Below are 24,976 nucleotides of genomic sequence, written 5' to 3'. Positions count from 1 at the left end.
GGTACCTACATTAATATCAAAGGACCCTAAATAATTACATTCTACCAAATACACCCTCGTGAGTAAGGCTTCATAATATTTATTTTTTCGTACCTTTTAAAAAATAATTACATTCTACCAAAACTGGCACAGTTTAATTTTTTATTCCTCTCTTTTCTCTCCTTACATCCTCTCCACTTCCCTCTAATTATTAAGTTGACCCAGCATGAAAGTCGTGCATAAATACATTTTATTTTATCCTTTTAGAATAGTACAAATTGGAGTATACATAAAGCAACCCAAGAACGCAACACCTTAATTTCCATCTAATCTTTTTTTGAGATTTAATTTCCATCTAATCTAAGTCAATTTCTCTTAATTAATTTCTCATTAATGGCTATTCCGATTAACAACAATGACAACAAACAGTTGACCAACTTAGCAGAAGATAATCAAGCGGATCATAATGTTGATGCTCAGTTTAATCACGATGATCCATTTAGGACTGCTTTTCACTTTCAACCAACACGATATTGGATGAACGGTATGTATTATTATTTCTCTTATTATTAGCATAATTATTCTATTTAATGAGTTAACTAATTTGTGTTAATTAATTGCTTGTTAATGCCCTTAATGGATGTGATTGGGTTGTTCGTTGCTGAATTGAAATTGGTGCTGAATGTTGGATTGGTCTTTGGTTTGACTTTGTGCAGATCCAAATGGTTAGTTTTTACTTTATCTCTCTAGCTTCATCTCTTTTTGTTTTATATTAGTTTCTTCATGCAATTACATGATCCGAACTAATGATCCGAACTATATATATATATATATATATATATATATATATATATATATATATATATATATATATGTCAAACAAGTTGGTTAGGTCCATAGGTTAGGTTTGAATCATTTACGGATTAAATCATTGTAGTTTTGAGACGATTTTACACAACAGTAATTTTTTTCAATTATTATACAGTAAATCGTTATAATATGCATGTTTTAGCTTACTCTTTTGTTTACATGTTATAGGACCCATGATTTACAAAGGAATATATCACTTCTTTTACCAATATAATCCTGAAGGTACATTTTGGAAACCAGAATTAGTTTGGGGACACTCTACATCTACTGATCTAATCAACTGGACAACACAACCAAATGCCCTTATTCCATCTGAGCCATACGATATTCGTGGATGTTGGTCGGGTTCCGTAACCATACTCCCCGGAGAAAAACCGGCCATCCTATACACCGGTATCGACAGTCAAAATTACCAAGTTCAAAACCTAGCCTTACCCAAAGATTTGTCTGACCCTTACCTTAAGGAGTGGGTTAAGGTGCCTCAAAATCCAATAATAGTTGGCACACCCAACGTTGATCCCTTTAATCTTAGAGATCCAACCACTGCTTGGCTATTACCTGACGGTAAGTGGCGAACCATTATCGGTACGCAACAAGGGAGGAACGGATCAGCAGCTCTTTACACAAGTGAGGACTTCGTAAATTGGAGCATCGTCGATCATCCTTTACGTTCAGTTGTAGATTCAGGAATGTGGGAATGTCCTGATTTTTTCCCGGTCTATGTTGGAAAGTCAATAGGTGCTGATACATCTGTTATTGGTGACGACGTTAAACATATTCTTAAGGTAAGTTTGGTTGACGGTCAAAAAGAACTCTACACTATTGGAAGGTACGACATTGTTAACGACTTCTATATACCGGATGAGGGGTCGATTGAAAGTGTTTCGGGTTTGATGTGTGATTATGGTAGATTTTTTGCGGCAAAGACATTCTTTGATAGTAAGAATAATCGAAGAATACTATTCGGGTGGGTTAATGAATATTCAACCACAGAAGATAACATTAAGAGGGAATGGGCTGGACTGCAGGTATATAATTAATATAATCACCCTACTAACCTTTTGTTTGTCCTTCAATGTCTAGCACACAAATATTATACTTTGTATATCTTGTTTTTGTACTCAAGGGAATCCCAAGAACAATTGTGCTGGATGAATCTGGCAAACAATTGGTGCAATGGCCAGTCACGGAAGTTGAAACACTACGACATGGTCAAGTAGACTTACCTTGTCAAGTAATTAGAGGAGGAGTCATCATTGAAATAACAGGAATCACTAGCTCTCAGGTTAATATATATATATGCATTGTCCTACAATTATGGTTTGATTTATCGCAAGTATTTTTAGTCTTTTGTTTGATATAATTTACGGATTATTTATTTATTTCGGGTGTCTTTTGATCATTTTAATATGCGAATGGTTATTATTGTTAAAGGCGGATGTGGAAGTTTCATTCAAAATACCAGAATTAAAGGATGCTGAAGAAATGGACCCAACATGGACCAACCCAGAGACATTGTGTCACGAAAAGGGAGTATCTGTTGAAGGACGAATTGGGCCATTTGGGCTGCTAACACTTGCTTCTAATGGCTTAGAAGAATACACTGCAGTTTTCTTCAGAGTTTTCAAGGACGCAAATACCCCAAACAAATATGTGGTCTTAATGTGCAATGACAAAAGCAGGTTACCCACCAAGTTTTTTTTTTTTTTTTTTTTTTTTTTTAAGTGTTCTATTTTAATCGACATTTTGTTTGTACTTTGTAAAAGTGTAGTTTCCTCACTAATAAATAATTATAATAATAATAATAATAATAATAATAATAATAATAATAATAATAAATGGTTAATTGAAAGTTAGAAACATTAGTAAACTTAATCAATTCTAAGCTTGTGTTTGCAAATCAGCATTAATCATTAATTTCTATCCGTCCCCGAAAGAACGACCCATTTGGATTGATTTCGCGGGTATTAAGAAACTTAATTTGCAAGTACAAATGTATGGGAAATACAAGTCATCAATAATTTGCAAGTATAAATGTATGGGGAAAACACTATAAAAATTAATGGTGGCAGGAGAGAGAAAAAAAGTTTAAAAATTTAGAGAGGAGATGGCAAGATCTGAAAAAATACAAGAGTAAAATAGGGAGAAGGACCTATATGACAAAAATATTTGAGGATATACTGGTAATTTTGTGATTTTATAGATGTTGGAAAAAACAAATGAGTTATTCTTTTTGATGCTAAAATTAGGTCAAATGGATCGTTCTTTCAGAGACGGATGTACTATATGTTTTATACTGATTATACCTTTGTTTTTCTGGTTGCAGGTCTTCTTTAAATCCAAATACTGAAAAACCTAGTTATGGAACGTTTATGGATGTGGATCCTACCAAAGATGAGCTATCCTTAAGGACTTTGGTAAGTTCAAATAAAGTTTTTATAAATAATATGTGCAATAAAGTTTGACTTTTTACTCATTTGATGAATTTTTTTTTAAAATTATTTTAAAATGAGCAATAATTATCAAGTGAGCAATCAATTATTTTTTATGCACATAATTCTAGGTGCACTCGCCTCAAATTGAAGATTGAATACGTATTAACACAATTACAAGAATTTGTAAAAGTTTGACATTATTAATTATATTTATTAATTTATTTTATGGGACAGATTGATCACTCCATAGTGGAGAGCTTTGGTGCTAAAGGGAAGAGTTGCATAACTGCAAGAGTTTATCCCACACTAGCAATTAATGACAAAGCAAAGTTATATTTGTTCAACTATGGAACCGAAGATGTTTATATTACTAAATTGAGTGCTTGGAGTATGAGGAGGGCTGAAGTTAATCTTCCAATTGGTAATAACAAGGAAAACTAATTAATGATTACTCATAATTTCTTTTAGTTTATATTCAATTTGTCTGATAATTTGGAAGAATATGTGAATTCTATTTTCCTACAAGATAGTGGCCGATACCATGCTATCTATTTATCCTTTTATTGTATTTTGTAAGGGAGTTGGTTTTACTTTACTTTAAAGTGAGGGTTTTACATGTAACTAAATTTATTTTCAATCTATTAATTTAAATATAATAATATTGGGTTATTTTAGCTCATTAATAAATTCTCTATGTAGTATTGTCTTTGTATGTTGGAATTGTATACAGGTTTAAGAGATAGTACACTAATTGAGAAGTTTTTGGTTTCTCATCAAATTCTCTATGAAGTACGTAATTTACGTTTTAAGTGATCGAATATATGGTTGAATATAGTTTCTTGCCTTCTCATTAAATTTGACTTACAAATCCCTAAAATTACTTATTACTATATTCTTCAATTTACAAAAGGGCCGGTTAAATTTGTTTCATGATCACCCGGTATATAATTTTGATGTGCATTTTATCAGATCATGTGGCTAATGAAGTCCGTGTTAACAATTAGAAAATAAATAATTTTCAACAATATCCATAAAGCAATTAAGGTAAAAATGATGCAAAAGAAAATTAAAGAATATTACGGAGCACTTTAACTTCTAAGGCAAAAATAGATTGAGATATTCTAGCTAAGGCCCTGTTCTCAAAATAATATTAAGTAAAAATAATTTCAATTCAGTAAAATTAATTTTAGTTCAGTACAAATAGTTTCAGTTCAGTAAAAATATGTTCAGTTCAGTAAAATTCAGTTTTCATAAAGAAGAATTATAATAGAAAATCAATAAAAAAATAATTTAAATTCAGCAAAAATAATTTCAGTTCTGTAAAATTAATTTAAGTTCAGTAAAAATAATTTAAGTTCAGCAAATATATTTTTGTTTCAGTAAAGAAAATTTTAGTTTGGCAAAAATAAGGTGAAGAGAACGGGACCTTATTTTAAATTCGAAGTTCCACCGGACAGGAAATTTTTGTAGGGATTTGCAATGGACAAATGATGTAGACAAAGTGTGATCCAATTTATAGAGTGATATTTTGGATACCAACTCTCACACATTAAACTTTTCTTTTTTAGATTTTTTTTTGACAAACTTAGGAGTTTAATACTACGTATTAAACATTATTGTACGACCATCAACTGCAAGTCTGCAACCTACCAAAAGCTCTCTCCGATCTAAACAAGATGATTGACAATTAATCAACAAGTATAAAATTTAATCTAAGTATAATGATTAGTTAATATTTTTTTATTTATTTTTTTTTAATTTTTTTTTAAATGGGTAATTTATAAAAATGCAATATAATCAAGTCATATTATTATACGGAGTATCCAAAATCATTATCTGTTCAATACAAAAAAAGTAAACGCAACACCTACGTCCTACCTACCCTTTGAAGTTCAATCTAATCCAAATCAGCATTATTGAATCTCTCTCATCAGCAATGGTCATACCCATCAATGGGGGTTGGTTAGTGTTGAGTATTGCTCTTATGCTATCAAGCCATGGAATGATCATCATAGCTCAACATCAAGAGGTCCGAATTTCATTATTATATTTTAGTATTTTTATCTGATTTGATTGTACTGTAATATAATTAAGTGTATTATTATTGATGATCAATAGGTTAATTATGATACTAATGATCCACATAGGACTGCTTATCACTTTCAACCACCTCAAAATTGGATGAATGGTATGTATGTTAATTTTTTTTTTTGATATAGCTACTATCTTAACTATTCATCATTTTTCTTTCAAGTTACTATTTAATTTACTTTTTTATGTCAACTTTTTTTAATGTATTTGCTGCTGAAATATGGGGAAATGGTGCTAAAAATTGGATATGGATATGGATTTGGTTTGATTTTGTGCAGATCCCAATGGTTAGTTTCTTAACTAGCTCTTTTCCCTATTTTTGGTCTATTTTAAACTGGTTAAAACTCAAATTTCGTGTATATTATTATCATAATACACTAAACTAGACAAGTATTCATATTTTATCATAGGACCCCTGGTTTACAAGGGAATATATCACTTATTTTATCAGTATAATCCCAATGGTGCATTTTGGCAACCTGATATAGTATGGGCACACTCTACATCGACTGATTTAATCAACTGGACACCACAACCAATTGCCCTTACGCCTTCGGAACCTTACGATATCAATGGTTGTTGGTCAGGGTCTACAACTATACTTCCTGGAGATACACCAGCAATCTTATACACAGGATTTAGCAACCAAAAATATGAAGTTCAAAATCTAGCCTTACCTAAAAATCTATCTGACCCTTACCTTGAAAAATGGGTTAAGGTACCCCCAAATCCACTAATGGTTGTCACACCTGATAACAACAACAGCTTCAATGCTTCATCTATTAGAGATCCAACCACGGCCTGGCGGTTACCGGATGGTAAATGGAGATTGATCATTGGTACTCATCAAGGAAAGCGTGGAATCGCGGTTCTTTACACTAGCAAGGACTTTGCAACTTGGAACTATGTTGAACGTTTTTTTCATTCAGCTGAAGATAATGGAATGTGGGAATGCCCTGATTTTTTCCCTGTTTATGTTGGCAAGTCATTAGGTGCTGATATATCTGCTATTGGTAAGGATGTCAAACATGTCTTCAAAGTAAGTTTATTTGATACTCAATATGAGTACTATACTATTGGAACGTATGACACTGATAAGGATATTTACGTGCCTAATGAGGGATCAATTGAAAGTGATTTGGGTTTGAGATATGATTATGGTAAATTTTATGCGTCAAAGTCTTTTTTTGATAGTATGACTGATCGTAGGATAGTATTCGGATGGGTTAATGAATCTTTAACGCAAACTGAATTTATGAAAAAGGGATGGTTCGGAATTCAGGTAATTTAATTGCACAATACAACCATTTTTTATTAGTGAAATCTTGTTCTTATATATGTGCATGAATTCGATTAGTGAAATCTTGTTCTTATATGTATAAGGCAATTCCAAGAACAATTGTGCTGGATCAATCTGGGAAGCAATTGGTGCAATGGCCAGTGAAAGAGGTTGAAACGCTACGAGAAAGTAATCATGTGGAATGGTTATCTCAAGTAATCAAAGGAGGATCACTTATTGAAATATCTGGCATCACAAGTTCTCAGGTTAATTCACGCCTTATTTTTACAGTGTGTTGTATAGAAAAGTACAAAACTAGTTTAAGAAAATGGTGATGAAAAATGAATTTTTTTTATTTTTTTTTAAGAAAATGAAAATGAAAATGAATTTGTATATACAACTAACTGAAGTAATTAACTTAGTATAAAAATAGTATATTCATGAAATTTTTTATGTGGAGGCGGATGCACCATGCTCTGTGCATCCGATTTTCTAAAAAAAAAAAAAAACGCATAATCAACATATAGTTGTTCAGTAAAAACACATATAGTTGTTTTGAACATATAGCTATTTTATAAAGAACATCACATTTGGTTGTTTTATAATGAACATATAGTTGTTTTATAAAGAACATATGGTTGTTTTATAAAAAACACATCCAACTTTATGTTCTTTATATATATTTAAAGAACCTCCGTAATATTAATAAAGAACATGATAATATAATGTAATAAATATTATTTTTATTCAAAAAAAAAAAAAAAAAAAAAAGAGGTATGTTTTAAAGAACATATAGCTTTTCAATCTTTAAATGAATTATTTGCTCCATTGAGTTTTGGTAATTATTTCCTAATCTCAATTTAGAAATTTGTATATTTCTTCATATATTGATTTCACTTGTTTGAATTCTTTAGAGAGGAATAAAAATCTTAGAGATCGAGAGAAATAGAAAATTTAGGCCCTGTTCTTTTCACCTTAAAAAAATAATATTAAGTAAAAATAATTTCAGTTCAGTAAAAATAATTTCAGTTTAGTAAAAATAAGTTCAGTTCAGTAAAATTCAATTTTCTTAAAGAAGAATTATAATAGAAAATCAGCAAAAATAATTTCAGTTCAGTAAAAATAATTTAATTTCAGTAAAAATAATTTCAGTTCAGTAAAATAAGTTCAGTTCAGTAAAAATAAGTTCAGTTCAATAAAAATAATTTCAGTTCAACAAAATTAAGGTGAATCAAACAGGGCCTTATAGAGAAATAGAAATTCTACTAATAATAGACTATGGATGCTCATTTAGATCGGGTTTGTGGTGCTTTTGATCATTGTTTTGTTAATGGAGTGATTGTTAATGAAGGTGAATATGTGGATTTGTTAATCAAATATCAAAGGTAATTTTGAATGAAATTTTGTATTTATTTTTCATTATTTTTGTTATTTTAGATTTGAACTAGAATATTTTGTAATCATAAAATTCGTTGTTTATTTTCCTTTTCGAAATTTGATGAATTTGGATGTTGAATTTGAGAATAATGTGACAAAGATTGAAGATATGTTCTTTATAAGATAGTGTTATGTTCATTGTTATTAATAGCTCTATGTTCTTTTTTTATATCTCATATGTTCTTTTATTATATTTTTCATGTTCTTTAAAATAGACACTTAGAAATTATCACTTTTATTGCATTTTAACAATAGGTTCTTTTCACTTTAGATAAATGTTCTTTAATTTTTATAATTCTATAACATGTTATTTTCACTTTAACTAAATGTTCTTTTCATTTTAGTTAAATGTTTTTTATATCTCTATACAATGTTCTTTCTGCTTTTTTCTTGGAACGGATACACCATGTGTATGGTACATCCGCCTCCACGAACCACTAACATTCATTCCAATAATAATGCTAAAAACGTTACAACAAAGACCTTGTATATATAAAGCACATAATTACCACCTAATCCACTATATACATACCTAACCTCTGTCCCAAGCTCTTTTTCATGCCAATTGAGTGCACTAATTAGAAGAAGCTAATCAATTTTCTTTATTATTTTATTATATTGTTGAAGGCGGATGTAGAAATTTCATTCAAAGTACCAGATTTAAGTTACGTTGAGGAATTGGACCAAACATGGACCAACCCACAAATATTGTGCAGCCAAAAGGGTACATCCATTGAAGGAAGACTTGGGCCATTAGGGCTGCTAACACTTGCTTCTACGGGCTTAGAAGAATACACTGCGATCTTCTTCAGAATTTTCAAAGGCCCAAATAAATATGTTGTCTTAATGTGCAGCGATCCAAGTAGGTTAGTATTTTAGGTCCTTTGAAGCACTAGGTAAATATATACTACTCTTTCCATGCCATAAAAATAAAATAGTCACATATATTAATGATTTTACAGGTCTACTTTGAACCCAACAACCGATAAACTAAGTTTCGGGACTTTTGTGGATGTGGATCCTATTTATGATGATCTTTCTTTAAGGACTTTGGTGAGCTTGAACTAGCCTTCAGAAATTGAAATTTTCTTTCAGAAATTAATTTTTATATTTACACTTTTAATTATTTTGTAGTGAAATTTTTCCCCTAATATTTGGCAGATTGATCATTCTATTGTTGAGAGCTTTGGGGCCAATGGAAAAAGTTGCATCACAACAAGAGTTTATCCCACATTGGCAATTAATCACAAAACAAAGTTGTATGCCTTCAATTATGGAACAGTGGATGTTAATATTACTAAATTAAATGCTTGGAGTATGAAGAAGGCCCAAATTAATCTCTCTAAGAACATGGAATATCACAATGAGGAGCATAAAGATGAATTATGAATTTTATGATAGATGATACGTTCATTTTATTTTATGATTCTTATTCCTATAGTGGAGGAGCAGTTGTTTGGTTATTTTAATTTTTTAAAAGTTTCTTATAAAATCTGTCTTGTGTTAATGTGATTTTTTTTTTTGAAAAACGACGGGGAATTCATTATATTAAATCGAGGTCCGCCAAAGTCATTAGACTTTGCGGAAAAGGTCCACAACAAACAAATTCAACACAACCTCTAGTATCCCACCTTGCCACCAAGTGGGCTAAGGTATTCCCCACCCTTTTCACATGAGAGAAAGAACATAAAGAAAAAGACTTAGAGAGCAAACAAATATCATCTAGCATTAGATATAAGGGAGAGCATCCATTTGATCTTTGCTTAAAACCCAAAATGACACTAGCCGAGTCACTTTCAACTTGAACCTTCGAGTATCCCAATCTTGCTGCCACCCTTAGCCCAAAGCAGACTGATGCCGCTTCAGCCACATCAACAGACCACCCATTCATTCCTCTTCTCACTGCAGCAGCCACCACAACCCCCTTATAATCCCTAAGGACAGTACCCAAACTCGTTTCCACCCCAACTTGGGCATCACAATTTACTTTAATCACACCAATAGGAGGGCACTGCCACGAACTAGCACCAAGGCACGGCTTATGAGCAGCAGAGGGAAGCACTTTGGTCGTGTACTCATTGTGATCTTCCACCCACCTAGACATACCAGCAGCTACGGCAATGGGGTCATAAGGCTCACCATCGAAAATCTTCTTATTTCTGCAGCACCATGAAGCCCACATCAGAGAAGCAATAGCAAAAAAGTCCTTCCCCTGCACCTTATCATGCAGCCAGAGCATTCTCGCAGCAAAGGTTGTGGATGGAGCTTGGTCAATAATCCCCGCAAAGCTACTAGCAACCCATATCACCTTAGCATCAGCGCACTCGAAAGTAGCATATACAATCAACTCATCCCCACACCCACAAATTGAACAAGTCTTATCAGGGAGCAAATGCCGGTAAAATAGTCTTTCTCGAACCGCCAAAAATCCCTTACACGCTCTCCAAAGGAAATGGCAAAGCTTGGGAGGGGCTTTCATCCTCCAAACAACCTTCCACGCCTCATCCCACGTAGTGTCATGACTCGATTCAATTCTTCTCTTACTCCTCCAATACCCGGATTTCACGCTATACTCACCATTCTTATTTGGCCACCAAAACATAACATCATTTGGGCAACGGTACGACAGCGGTATAGCGAGAACTAACGGCCTTTCATCCTCAACAAATGTAGTATTAATCATATCAATATCCCAGGAATTGTTGTTGTGGTCAATCAAGTCACTCACCCTTAAATTCAGATCACTATCTACTGATGGAGTAGGCACGAGGCTTGAGGTATCACCTGGCAGCCACGCTTCATCCCAAACCCCAATCGCACTGCCATTTTCCACCCTCCACTTAAGCCCCTCAAGGACCAGAGACCGAGCTCCCCACATACTCCTCCACACAAAACTAGGATCAAACCCCACACTAGCTTTCAATACATCGAAATTTTTGTAATATTTAGGCTTAAGTACGGAATGCAACAAGGAATTTGTGTTATGATGAAGGCGCCATACCTGCTTGGCAAGAAGAGCTTGATTAAAACATTTTTGGTCTCGAAAACCCAAACCACCCCTACTCTTTGGTTGGCATAATAAATCCCACCGTTGCCAATGCATTTTCCTAGTCGTATCCGTCAACCCCCACCAAAAGCGTGCCAATAGAGCATGAATCTCATCAATGAAAGTATCCGAGATCTTGAAAACACTCATCATATAGGTCGGGATGGCTTGAGCTACAGCTTTAATCAAAACCTCCTTCCCCGGTCTCGAGAGCAACTTCTCCTTCCAACCTTGAAGTTTCTTCCAGAGCCTCTCCTTCAATTCTGCAAAAATCACCTTCTTAGATCTCCCAATTATGCTCGGAAGGCCTAGATATTTTTCATGTCTCTCCACTTCTCTAACACCCAAAATTCCAATAATTTCTTCCTTCCGAACAATATTAACCTTTTTGCTAAAAGTAACTTCTGTCTTGCTAAGATTGACTGTCTAACCCGATGCCCTCTCATATTTGCTGATAATGTCAGCTATAACGGAGCACTCTTGCACATTTTCTCTAGCAAAAAGAATATTGTCATCGGCAAAAAATAAGTGAGACACCCTCGGGGCTCCCCTACAAATCCTAGCCCCATGAATGAGATTATTTTCCGCCGCCTTATTTAAAAGCATCCGCACATAACAGAAAAAGATACGGAGAGATAGGGTCACCTTGTCTCAAGCCCCTCGTAGGAGTCACCGAACCCGAAATTTGCCCATTGATCTTGAAAGCAAAATTGACACTTTCTAAGCAATTCATAATTCGGTTAATCCAATCCGACGAAAACCCCATTTTCTCCATCACCTTCATGAGGAAAACCCATTTAACTCTGTCATATGCCTTACTCATATCAAGCTTCATTGCATTACTACCCACTTTCCCTTCACCACCCCTCTTCATCGCATGAAATATCTCAAAAGCAACAATAGCGTTATCAGTAATTAAACGCTTAGGAACAAAAGCACTCTGATTTTGTGACACCATATCACCCAAAAAACCCTTCAATTTATTGGCCATAGTTTTCGACAGGATTTTATAAATAACATTGCAACAACTAATAGGCCTAAACTCAGAAATAAACTTCGGGTCCTGAACTTTCGGGATGAGAACAATGCAAGTATTATTAACATCCTTCAAATCTTTCTCCCCCCTCCACCAATCCTTCACAAAAGCAATAATATCGGGGCCAACAATATGCCAAAATTTCTGAAAAAATAAAGCATGCATACCGTCCGGACCCGGTGCTTTATTCGGGTGCATTTGAAACAAGGCTTCTTTGATCTCCTCACCCGTCGGTTCCCTATCAAGAATCGCATTCGCATCCTCCGTAACAACCCTTTCGATCCCCTCAAGTGCATCCCGAAAACCCGTTGGAGAGCTCATAGCAAACAAATCCTCAAAGTATGCTGAAATGAGACGTTCAAGATCAACATGTTGCTCCATCCAATTCCCATTCGAATCGGTTAGTCCCCGGATATGATTATTGGCCTTTCTTTGACTAGCTTTGTGATGGAAATACTTTGTATTTTTATCTCCATCCCTAAGCTCATTTGCACGGGCACGAATGAACCAAAACGACTCTTCTTGAAGGTGCAACGACTCCAAATCTTCTGATATTTTTTTTTGCACAGCTCCAATTTCGGTCCATCCATTGGACTTTCCTTTAGCTCACGTAACCTTACTTCAGCTTTCTTGATTTTCTTCTTGATAACACCAAAAGTTTTACTAGCCCAAGTCCCAAGGTATTCCCCACATTGTGCGATTTTTTGGTGAATATTGAGACCCGTACCAGCAGCCCAGCTATCTCCAACAACCTGACCACACTGTTCATTCGAGAGCCACAGGGGCTCAAAACGAAAAGGCTACTTATGTTGCCCACTCTCATTTTTTTTGCACAGCGACAACATAATAGGGGCATGATCCGAGCTAAAAATAGGAAAGTTTCTCACTTCAACTCTGGGAATAAAGCAACCCACACGTCATCAGCCAAGAAGCGATCAAGACGTTCGCGGACATAAGTTGACATCGAGTAGCCCCTTTCCCATGTAAACACACTTCCTTTTAATCCCAAATCACGGAATCTACAAGTGTCGATAGCACTACGGAAAACATCCATTAACCTCTCACTTCTTGGAGCTCCACCTTCCTTTTCGGATAAACTCGTAATTTCATTAAAATCACCGAACATGACACACGGAAGAGGGCTCTTAGCCTTGAGTGTATTCATGAGATCCCATGTATGATGCTTTTGAGTTTGGTCCGCCCAACCATACACCCCGATTGCACGCCGGATAGGAGCATTCGACTCATCAAGGACATTTGCTTCAACATGATGAATTGAGTACTAAACCACCTCCACCTTACAATCCTTCCACCAAAAACCTAAACCACCCGATCACCCTACACTACTAATGCATAAACCATCCGAAAAACCACACCTATTTTTTATTTTTTCTAATAAACTAGCATCCATCATCAACTCCATAACAAAAACTAAATTTGGCCTTTTCCTCCAGCAACGATCCTGAAGGGCTCGAACTCGCCTCGGGTTGCCAAGCCCGTGGCAGTTCCAACTTAATATTTTCATTGCTTTTCGAGGCTTGGAAATCCCCAAGTCCCTCTACTTGATCAAAAATTGGTGTAGTACTACCAATGCCTGTTATTTTCCCCCTTTTTTCACCTTTGTGTCCTTCAGTAAGCTCCATGCCCACTACAACCTCATCCACATTTCTCTTCTTCCCCCTAAATTCCATACTACTCACCTCAGAAGTGTCCATTAAGTCAACCCCAACTCCACCACTCCTATCCACCCTTTTCCATTTCTTTTTTCCCAGCCCCACTCCCACCATATTCCCACCTGACTCCCCCTCCACCCTCACCCCCGTAGTCCCTTGAAATTTGGATTGGACATGCTTAATTTTTTTTTTTTTGGTTTTTCTAAGCTATACCCCTAAGTAAGTCGAGTTTTTAAGATGTACCCATACTTTTTAAAATTTCCAAGTTATGTCCCTCAACTCATTACCATTAATGAATGGTACCTTCTTTGGGACTTCCACGTCACCTAAAGATAATTATAAATTTAATAAAAAGATGATAAAAGGTAAGGAAATGATACGAGAAAGAAATCTTAACCACAACAACCCTAATAACAAAAACTAAAGCCACGAAATCACACTCTCATTTGACTTTTAAATAACTAATAAGGGTACATTTTAGTATTGATAAGAAGTTGAAGGGCACGACTCAGAAACTTGAAAAAGTATGGGTACACCTTAGAAACTCAACTACCTTAGGGGTATAGCTTAGAAAAACCCTTTTTTTTATAATATAATACATGTAATATATAATCCATCAAGAAGACTACACAAACTTGAAGTGTCACAATTGTACTCCAACCTAAAAAATGTCAAGCAAGAAGAAAAGTACGGGTTACATGATGACTTGGGGGAAGTATATGCATAATAAAGGATTAATGGTTAACAAGTATTGTACTTGTATATCCTCTATCATTCAAAAATCCACAAATCATGCCAATTGTCATGATGGATTGGCAACAGATGAGGTTCTCTAGAAGAAATAAAACAATATTGAAGGGATGTTATCTTGGTTATGCAAATTTCAATACAATTAATCAAAATATTTCAAAATGGCCAAAATGAATCCTGTTTTACTAATACAAGTATACAACCCAATGTATGTATGTATATGTATATTAAACACAATAGACCCAAGTTGTCTTAGAAAAACCAATCTTAAAAAAAATTAAACAGGTAAGATAATGAAACTTTACAAAGATCCCATCTTGCGGAGCACGATGGATGTTTATTAGAATGTACAACTAAGAATTGCAGATGATATGAAAAAGACAATTGCAAAATCTTATTTTATAATCCAATTATAATATAACAAAGACTGCTTCTTTAAGTCAAAATTATTATATACTTCGTATAATTGTATATCATATGTTAAGTAAATGATTATACTAATAACAAACAATAGTTTGATAATATACATCCAATACATAAATCGAACCCCAGCACTTAGCTACTAATTATTCATCAAATCTTAATCAAAAATTCTAAATCAAACTTTCTCACTAAAATGGTTATTCCTAATCCTAACAATGGAAGTCATTGGTTTTTGCTGAGTATTTTTCTGGTGCTACTCAGCCATGGGTTGTCCACCATAGCAGAAGATCAGACGGTCCATAATAATTATGATGATATGCTTATTGTTGATGATCAGATGATTAATCGTGAAAATGATGATCCATATAGAACTGCTTTTCACTTTCAGCCACCCCAATTTTGGATGAATGGTATGCTATTTTTCTCTCTCTTATTAACTCTTAATTCGTCTCTAATGTATTCGATTAGTTATCTAATTCAAGTTTATCAACAGCTAATGGTTGTGTTTTTTTTATTTTTTTTTTTGGTTGCTGGAATATTCTGGAATTGACGCTGAAATTGGATATGATTTTGGGCTGGATTGATTGCAGATCCTAATGGTTAGTTCTTAATTACCTTTTTTTTTTCCCCTTTTTAATTTGTTTAACTAGTGTATAGCTCGGGTGTTGCTCCGGATTGCTACTTTTTTTTAGCTATGCAACTATTAATTTTTTAAAAGATATTTAATAATTTGTAAGTGTTTTCAATACTTTTGTGGTATAACATAAATTTGTGTGCAAGATTAGAACATAAGTGACAATTGTTTAGATGGTTAAACAATGACATTTCTTCTTAGAGGTTGAGTGTTCAAACCTCTTCATCCACATATAGTGTTATAATTAGTTGCATGGGTGACATGGCGTATTGAGGAATTGAGTATATGATGTGGCGCAATGAGGAGTCTACGTCATACATAGAAGTTTTTAGAAACAACTTTTAATATATTAGTACAGATATTTGGCTTAATATACACTAGTGACTAGTTTAAGGTCATAATGCTCCATGGCACTTTACATTATTCATCTTGCTGTATTATTCTTGTTTGTAATGGTCAAGATGAATATAGATTAGTTTGTGCCTAATTTTAAAAAGGAACTTTTTATTCGGTGCTTATAAAGGTCCCCTGTAGTTTGTCAGAAATTGAAGATTAAAGCAAAAGAACACAGAGATTTGTTGCCTTCATTGCTCTATCCGTAGAATTCGAGCTCTTGGCTTGAAAAATGAAAGACTAAATTGAGAGTATCCATTATTACAGAGAGAGTATTTTCTGGAGAATGAATTGAATGAACAATTAAAGCTATCCAACTACCTATTTATTGTAGAAGAAAGATAAAGGAAAAATAGAAAAAATAAATGCTGACTGGAGAAAAATTGTTATAACAACTTATGCTGACTCAGCTGAAATATAACAACCTCAAGTTGTTATTCGATCTTTTGAGCTTAGAAATTGGGCTGGGCTTGACTTGGCTATTGGACTGATCCACTAGTCTCAACATCCCCCCTCAAACTTGGCTGAGAATTGATCAGACCAAGTTTGGATAAAAGCTTGTTCTACTGCTCTGAAGGTAGAATCTTGGTATGAACATCAGCTAACTGAGAAGAAGTAGGCAAATAGCTTAGTTGAATAAGACCTTCCATGACTTTCTCATGTGTGAAATGGCAGTCAATTTCGATATGCTTTGTATGTTCGTGGAAAACTGGATTCTTGGCAATATGTAAGGCAGATTGATTATCACAATGAAGAACAACAGGTGGTAAATTAGTAACACCTAATTCACCCAGCAGTTGCACAACCCAAACAACCTCAGAAGAAGCCTTTGCCATGGCCCTGTATTCTGCCTCTGAAGAGGAGGTAGAAATAGTAGCTTGTTTCTTCGACTTCCAGCTAATAGGAGAGTGGCCTAGTTGTAGAACATAACCAGTGTCTGACCTTCTTGAATTAGGGCAGGAACCCCAGTCTGAATCAGAGAAGGCCTGTAGAGTAATCTGATCAGTAGCCCTGAGCAAGATACCTTGACCAGCAGTACCATTAACATATCTCACAGCATGAACCAAGGCTTGCCAATGTGAATTTCTAGGAGCTTGCATAAATTGGCTTAGATTTTGAACAAGGTCAGGCCTGGTGTGGGTCAAATAGTTCATCTTACCAACAAGGCTTCTGTAAGTTGTAGGATTAGAAAGGAGAGTGCCTTCATCTTGACTAAGTTTGAGGTTGAGAGGCAAAGGAGTGACCACAGATTTAGAAGTATCAAAACCACAATCAGAAAGAAGTTCTTTGGTAAACTTGTGCTGAGATAAAAACAACACCATCTGGAACATAGTTGATTTCCAACCCAAGAAAATAATTGAGTTTGCCCAAATCCTTGATACTAAACACCCTGTCTAGATGAGACCTCGCAGAAGCAATAGTAACAACATCATTGCCAGTGAGAATGATATCATCAACATAGATAGTAGCCACAGTCATGAGAGAGCCATTAGTCTTAATGAACAAAGAATAATCACTCTTGCACTGAGTGAAACCTTGTAATAGTAACTCAGTGTGAAGCTTGGCAAACCATTGCCTAGATGCTTGTTTTAGGCCATATAAAGATTTCTTTAATTTGCAGACCTTAGAGCCATCAGTAGTAGAAGAAAAACCCTCAGGAAGAACCATGTAAACCTCTTCATGCAAGTCACCATGAAGAAAAGCATTGTTGACATCCAATTGGAACAAATCCCAACCTTTACAAGCTGCCAAAGCAATCAATGTTCTAACAGTGGACATCTTGACAACAGGAGAAAAAGTCTCATCATAATCTATGTCATGTTGTTGTGTGTAACCCTTGGCCACCAATCTAGCCTTGAATCTTTCAATAGAACCATCTGCCTTTAACTTGATTCTAAATACCCATTTGCACCCAATTGGTTTCTTATCAGCAGGAAGATCAACAATATCCCATGTATTGTTAGATTCCAAAGCTTGTAACTCTTTTCTCATAGCATCTACCCACTCAGGAACCTTGCAAGCTTGCTTATATGTTTTAGGTTCAGTGAAACTGGTGGAAGTAGCAGTGAAAGCTCTATGCTCAGGAGGAATTGAAGTGTAACAAACTAAGTTACACCAGTGAGTATTGTGAGAACAAAGAACATAGTTATCAAAGTGTTTGGGTAACTTCTTAGGTCTAGAAGAAATTCTGAGAGAAGGTTCAGATTGTGTTTGTGTTTATGTTTGTGGTAAAGGTGGGAACAGGACAGGTGTTTGTGCTGGTATGTCATCAGAAGGAGGGGACTCTAGGGAATGAGAATGAGTGTGTGGAGATGAAATAGGTGTAGTAGATTGTGGAGATGAGGCTGGGGTAGTATGTGGTGTTGCAAAAATGAGAAAGGATCCTCAAAAAAATGAGAAACAGTAGAATGAGATGGCATAAAAAACTGAAATGGAGCAGAACTTGTGTTTTTAGAATTGTGAAAGTGAAAGGGAAAGAATTTCTCATGAAATATGACATCTCTAGTAACAGTAACCTTTAGAGACTCAAGATGCAAGACCTTATACCCTTTCTGTCCTGCAGGATAACCAATTAGAACATAAGCATCTGCCCTTGGGTCAAACTTGGACCTATGAACCTTAAGTGTGGATGCATAACAAAGACATCCAAAAGCTCTCAAATAGGATAACTCAGGAGGAGAATTGAAAAGCTTTTCATAAGGAGAAACATTATTGAGGACATAAAGAGGTAATCTATTAATCAAGTGAGCAGCACATAGAACACATTCACCCCAAAACCTAATAGGCAAATTTGATTGGAAAAATAAAGCTCTAGCAGTTTCTAGTAAGTGTTTATGTTTCCTTTCCACAACACCATTTTGTTGTGGAGTATCACTACAACTCCTATAATGATCAATCCCAAAAGAATTATACAGATCAAGAATAGCTCCTTCACAAAGTTCCTTTGCATTGTCAATTCTAATGCATTTTACAGCATAACCAAACTGATTCTTGACAAAAACAACAAAGTTCTTTAAAATTTGAACTACATCAGACTTGAACTTAATCAATTTGATCCAAGTCATTCTGGTATAATCATCAACAATAGTGACAAACATATGACAACCAGAATTAGTTTGATGTACAAAGGGGCCCCAAATATCAACATGAAGTAATTGGAAGGGTACATCAGACTTTATGACACTACTTGAGAAAGACAGCCTATGTTGTCTAGATTTGGGGCAAATCTGACAAACTACATCATCACAGGATTTGATCTTAAGATCAGGAAAAAATTATTTGAAGTTTATTAAAGGGTATATGCCCAAATCTAAGATGCCACAACTTAGCATCATTGACAACTTTAGGAGAAGATGTCTCATGAGATACAACAGAAGCAACATGCTTGTTTTGACTGAGATCTGTCATAGTGTTCCTCAAAGGAATGGAAGCATGTTCAGCAAAATACAGACCTGAGCACAACCTACCAAGAACAGTCTCTTTGGTCTGGGAAGACCCTTGTATAGAACAAATATCACCAGAAAATACAACTGAGCAAGAATTGTCCAAACACAATTTATGCACAGAAATAAGGTTGAAATGGAAATCTGGAACATAAAGGACATCTCTCAGGGTTATGTGAGCACTAATTTTCACAGTGCCTATATGTGTAACCAGAATTTTCCTTCCATCAGGAATGGTGATGGTGTTATCTTTACTGTGAAGAGAAGTATAGGACTCAAACAAACTTAAGTCATAACATATATGGCCAGTTGCTCCACTATCTATGATCCAGCCAAAATTAAGATTCTGAGCTAAGAGACAGAGTTTACCTGCAAACATTGCAGCAGTAGAAGAGCTGGATGGAACTTCTGATACAACATTCTCAGTCTTGTGATCAATTTGCTGAGAAATGTAACTCATAATGGCATTGAGTTGTGCCTTAGTAAATGGAGCATCAGCATCAGGAATATCCTCATCTCCCTGAGCACAATGAGCAAACCTCTTGGACTGACCAGGTTTATCTGATGGAAAACCATGCAGCTTAAAGCATTTATCAACAGTGTGATTTGTCATCTTGCAGTATTCACAAAAGAGTTCTCTCCTTTTGAAACCAGTGTTCTGTCTAGTAGAAGAATTATTGAAATCTCCATGTAAAGGCTTGCTTCCTTGATTGTTGTTTTGATTGCTGTAAGAATTCTGGTGATTGAAAGTTTGCTGATGTGGTGGCTTATAGAACCTCTTTCTTTCAGCAGCAAAAGCTAACACCTCATTACTGTTGTTTAGCTCACTTAGCTGTTTGTGCCTTTCTTCTTGAAGCAATAGATTGTAAGCTTGATTTAGAGGTGGAAGAGGCACCATCATTAGAACATTACTTCTGACTTGTTGATAAGAAGACTTTAGTCTCATTAAGAATTGTAATAACCTCTAATCCTGCTGAATCTTGAGATACTTAGCAGTCAGATTACAATTGCATCCAGTACAGGTACATATAGGTAGTGGACAAACATCATCAAATTGATCCCAAAGATTCTTGATCCTTGCAAAATATTCAGGAATACTATCATTTTCCTGATGTGCAGCATAAATTTGCTCCTGAATAGCATACATTTGAGGTCTGACCATATCTATCCTCTAGGTCTTTCCATATCTCACGAGCTGTCTTATAGAAGAAAACACTCTTAATTATAAGTGGACCTAGAGTACCTAGAATCCAACCTATAACCAGATCATTGCATCGGATCCAAGCCTTATACTTAGAATCTGTAGAAGACGGCTTAGCAAGGCTACCATCAACAAAGCACATCTTATTCTTAGTTGAGAGATGCAAAATCATGGATCTCTTCCATGAACTATAGTGTTCACCATTGAACAACTCAGAGACAACCTTCAAACTAGTACTATCAGCAGGATGAGTATAATACACAGAACTAGGATCTTGTGTAGGTTCCATTGCTAATATCTCAAACAAACAATCAGAGAAGAATTTCTTCAGATTTCACAAAATCCAACTCGAAAAACTTGACCTCAAAAAACAAAATCAACGAATCTTCAACAAACAGTTCATATGAACAGAGAAATGCAATCGCAACTTAGAGAAGTAGATAACCAAGACAAGAAGCCCAGAAAATCACCTAACAACGTATAATCGGAAGAAAAATACCAAAAATCACCAGAAAAATCACCAAAAACAGAGAAACAGCAATCCGAAGACAACGCAAGCTCACGAAGCACAAAACGAAGACAATCGAAGAAGAAGATGAAGAAATACCTCAAAAAATGACCAAAAAATCTGAAAAAGACCTAAAATCGCAGCGGAAAACTTCAATTGATCAATGGCTGCTCTGATACCATGTCAGAAATTGAAGATTAAAGCAAAAGAACACAGAGATTTGTTGCCTTCATTGCTCTATCCGTAGAATTCGAGCTCTTGGCTTGAAAAATGAAAGACTAAATTGAGAGTATCCATTATTACAGAGAGAGTATTTTCTGGAGAATGAATTGAATGAACAATTAAAGCTATCCAACTACCTATTTATTGTAGAAGAAAGATAAAGGAAAAATAGAAAAAATAAATGCTGACTGGAGAAAAGTTGTTATAATAACTTATGCTGACTCAGCTGAAATATAACAACCTCAAGTTGTTATTCGATCTGTTGAGCTTAGAAATTAGGCTGGGCTTGACTTGGCTATTGGACTGATCCACTAGTCTCAACATAGTTCATTGGCTTGCATAATTGTAAACTTTCTAGCGGTCAATACATTACTTCGTATTATTTAATTAGATGGAAGAACCATTTTACTAAAATGGTTACACTTTTTTTTAAAGGTATACTAATAATATTATATTTAATTACGTGTTACTATAAGTTATAACATTTAAATATTTTAAGACGCTCATTAGACAAATCAAACATGATCATATATAGACTGATAAAATCTTCATGTATGTATTAATAGGCAATATACGGTCAAAATTTTAAACTTTGGCCTTAAGATGTAAACTATAACCATCCCTTCCAAAAAAAAAAAAAAAAAAAAAATGTGAACTATAACCATTTGAGTGAACTAGAAAGAGTAGCCGCGCTAGGGCTCCCCTTGTCCCATGGAGGCCGTAGGGGAGGGGACGATGTAAAACGGTAGAGCGCAGCACGGTTGTCCAATGAGGCTTGCTTAAGGCTTGTAAATAATGGACCTGCATAGTGGGAGGGGGTTTGTAACATTTTATTACAAACCTTATTCTGTTTTGTTTATGTGTTATAGGACCTATGATTTACAACGGAATATATCACTTCTTTTACCAATACTATCCCAATGATGCTGTTTGGCACACTGAAATTGTATGGGGACATTCTACATCAACCGATTTAATCAACTGGACACCCCAACCAATTGCCCTTATTCCATCCGAATCGTACGACATCAACGGATGTTGGTCGGGTTCTGCTACCATACTCCCCGGAAATAAGCCTGCAATCTTATACACTGGTATCGACAGTCAAAAGTACCAAGTCCAAAACATGGCCTTGCCCAAAAATTTGTCTGACCCTTACCTTAAGGAATGGGTTAAGGTACCTCAAAATCCCTTAATGGTTGGTACACCCTCTAATGACAACATCAATGCTTCTGAATTTAGAGATCCATCTACTGCGTGGCGACTGCCAGATGGTAAATGGAGAGTTATCGTTGGTACACAACATTTTAAACGCGGCTTAGCAGTTATATTTACGAGTGAGGACTTCATTACTTGGAGCAACACCGAGCATCCTCTTCATTCAGCTGAAGGTACCGGGATTTGGGAGTGCCCTGATTTTTTCCCTGTTTATGTTGGAAAGTCACTAGGTGCTGATACATCTGTTATTGGTAAGGATGTTAAGCATGTCCTTAAAGTAAGCTTGTGGGAAACTCGGTATGAGTACTACACTATTGGAACGTATGACATTGATAAGGATATCTATGTACCGGATGAGGGGTCAATTGAAAGTGATCTCGGTTTGAGGTATGATTATGGTAAATTTTACGCGTCAAAGTCATTCTTTGATGATTTAACTAATCGTAGAATATTGTGGGGGTGGGTTAATGAATCTTCAACCCAAACAGATGATATCAAAAAGGGTTGGTCCGGACTTCAGGTAACTAACTAATCAACCATTACTAAGCTCCATTTTTTTTTTCTATGTACATGTAAATATGAATTCAATTAAAAATAGCTTGTACTTGTGTGTATTAGGCAATTCCAAGAACAATTGTGCTTGATAAATCTGGCAAACAATTAGTGCAATGGCCACTCAAAGAAGTTGAAAGCCTACGAGAAAATCCAGTACAATTGCTTTCTCAAGTAATTGGTGGAGGATCACGCATTGAAGTATCTGGAGTCACGGCCTCTCAGGTTTCATTCACCTTATTGGTCTTACTAATTTTTATGCCATGTCATACTCCGTATATGATTAAGCTTGAGACAACTCCTTATGTATGCCAATTTATGTTAGTCGACCTTGAAGTTTTATTGACAATTTTTGTTGCATTAAAACTATTTCTAAAATAATACAGCGTAGTGAGTGGATTAAAATTTTAAATGAACTAATTATGGGAAACAAAAGCTTTTCGGTCAAAAAAAAAAAAAAAAAAAAAAAAAAAAAAAAAAAAAAAAAAACAAAAGCTTCATTTTTATTTATTTTTTTCCTTAATAGCTTATTACATTCTTTTTTTGGGTAAAGGCGGATGTGGAAGTTTCATTCAAAGTACCACAATTAAAGAATGTTGAGGAATTAGACCCAACATGGACCAACCCACAAATATTGTGCAGCAGGAAAGGAGCATCCATTGATGGAAAAGTTGGGTCATTTGGACTCCTAACACTTGCTTCGACGGGCCTTGAAGAGTACACTGCGGTCTTCTTCAGAATTTTCAAAAGCTCAAGCAAATATGTGGTCTTAATGTGCAGTGACCAAAGCAGGTTAGTAGTTTAAACGTTTAATCATGAATCATTTTTATATCAGAAATTAGACATCCTAAAATAGTAAATGCCCATATTGGATAGGAACACGGTAACAAACTAACACAAATTTGTCCTTTATATTTGCACAGGTCTTCTCTAAATCCAACTACTGATAAACTAAGTTTTGGAACATTTGTGGATGTTGATCCTGTCAATGATGAATTATCTTTGAGAATTTTGGTGAGTTACAACAAACTTTTTAACTCCATATATATTCCCACATTCATTAAAAAATTTCAAAAGTATAGCTTAACCTTTTTTTAATTCTTTGGGACAGATTGATCATTCCATAGTGGAGAGTTTTGGTGCCAATGGAAAAAGTTGCATTACTGCAAGAGTTTATCCAACACTAGCAACTAACGACAAAGCGAAATTATATGTGTTCAATTATGGAACCGAAGATGTTAAGATCACTAAATTGAGTGCTTGGAGCATGAAGAAGGCTCAATTGAATCTCCCAACAATTATGGCTTCTCACACCAACAAGGTGGATAAACAAGAGTTATAACAATCATAGATTTATTTGATTTCAATTTATATGATGATATTCTATATATTTAAGGCGAGTTTTATACATTGTTTACTTTTTAATCTTACTCTAATTTATTACTGATTTACTGCATGAATTATACAAGTAGTAGATTAGTAATTTAGTAGTCATTTATACATGTTCGTCTTTATATACTACCTCTGGTCCAATTTACTCACAACAAAGGGGTATTATTTGTGAAATATAAAATATTCCTTTGTTGCGAGTAAATTGGACCGGAGGTAGTATACAATATTTATTTTTATTTTTGAAAACGGATTGAATTAAATCATTACTGTTACGTAACCTTTGGTTACAGCCTTACAGGTTTGGTTTGGTAATGGTCACCTTTTAGGCCTTGTTTGGTTCACATTGTAAAATGGAGAAATTGGAAATTTATAAAGTGAGTAGTTGTTTGGTTGA

The 24,976-nt window shown here is 35.0% G+C and overlaps 2 protein-coding genes and 1 pseudogene across 3 annotated transcripts; all 3 read left to right on the top strand.

Annotated features, from left to right (window-relative positions):
• Positions 1-501: 501 nt before the first annotated feature.
• Positions 502-3,934, top strand: LOC145617593 (fructan 6-exohydrolase-like). Its single transcript, XM_081672305.1, has 7 exons — positions 502-523; positions 696-704; positions 1,018-1,877; positions 1,976-2,134; positions 2,284-2,531; positions 3,176-3,266; positions 3,519-3,934. Exons 1-7 carry the CDS (start codon positions 517-519, stop codon positions 3,723-3,725), a joined length of 1,581 nt encoding a protein of 526 aa, XP_081528431.1. The 5' UTR covers positions 502-516; the 3' UTR covers positions 3,726-3,934.
• Positions 3,935-5,138: 1,204 nt separating this feature from the next.
• LOC145616376 (fructan 6-exohydrolase-like) lies at positions 5,139-9,576 on the top strand (annotated as a pseudogene). The gene is made up of 8 exons (XR_014107633.1): positions 5,139-5,313; positions 5,379-5,472; positions 5,654-5,662; positions 5,786-6,657; positions 6,759-6,920; positions 8,719-8,957; positions 9,054-9,144; positions 9,253-9,576. The product of XR_014107633.1 is annotated as a fructan 6-exohydrolase-like (transcript).
• A 5,600-nt stretch (positions 9,577-15,176) lies between these two features.
• Positions 15,177-24,593, top strand: LOC145616366 (fructan 6-exohydrolase-like). The gene is made up of 7 exons (XM_081671077.1): positions 15,177-15,429; positions 15,610-15,618; positions 22,290-23,158; positions 23,257-23,415; positions 23,744-23,982; positions 24,114-24,204; positions 24,302-24,593. Exons 1-7 carry the CDS (start codon positions 15,213-15,215, stop codon positions 24,530-24,532), a joined length of 1,815 nt encoding a protein of 604 aa, XP_081527203.1. The 5' UTR covers positions 15,177-15,212; the 3' UTR covers positions 24,533-24,593.
• The last annotated feature ends 383 nt before the right edge of the window (positions 24,594-24,976 follow it).

Source organism: Chenopodium album, chromosome 26, assembly GCF_948465745.1.
Source record: "Chenopodium album chromosome 26, dcCheAlbu1.1, whole genome shotgun sequence".
Taxonomy (NCBI): Eukaryota; Viridiplantae; Streptophyta; class Magnoliopsida; order Caryophyllales; family Amaranthaceae; genus Chenopodium; species Chenopodium album.
The sequence above is the reverse complement of the archived record's forward strand: the minus strand, read 5'-3'. Positions and strand labels throughout refer to the sequence as shown.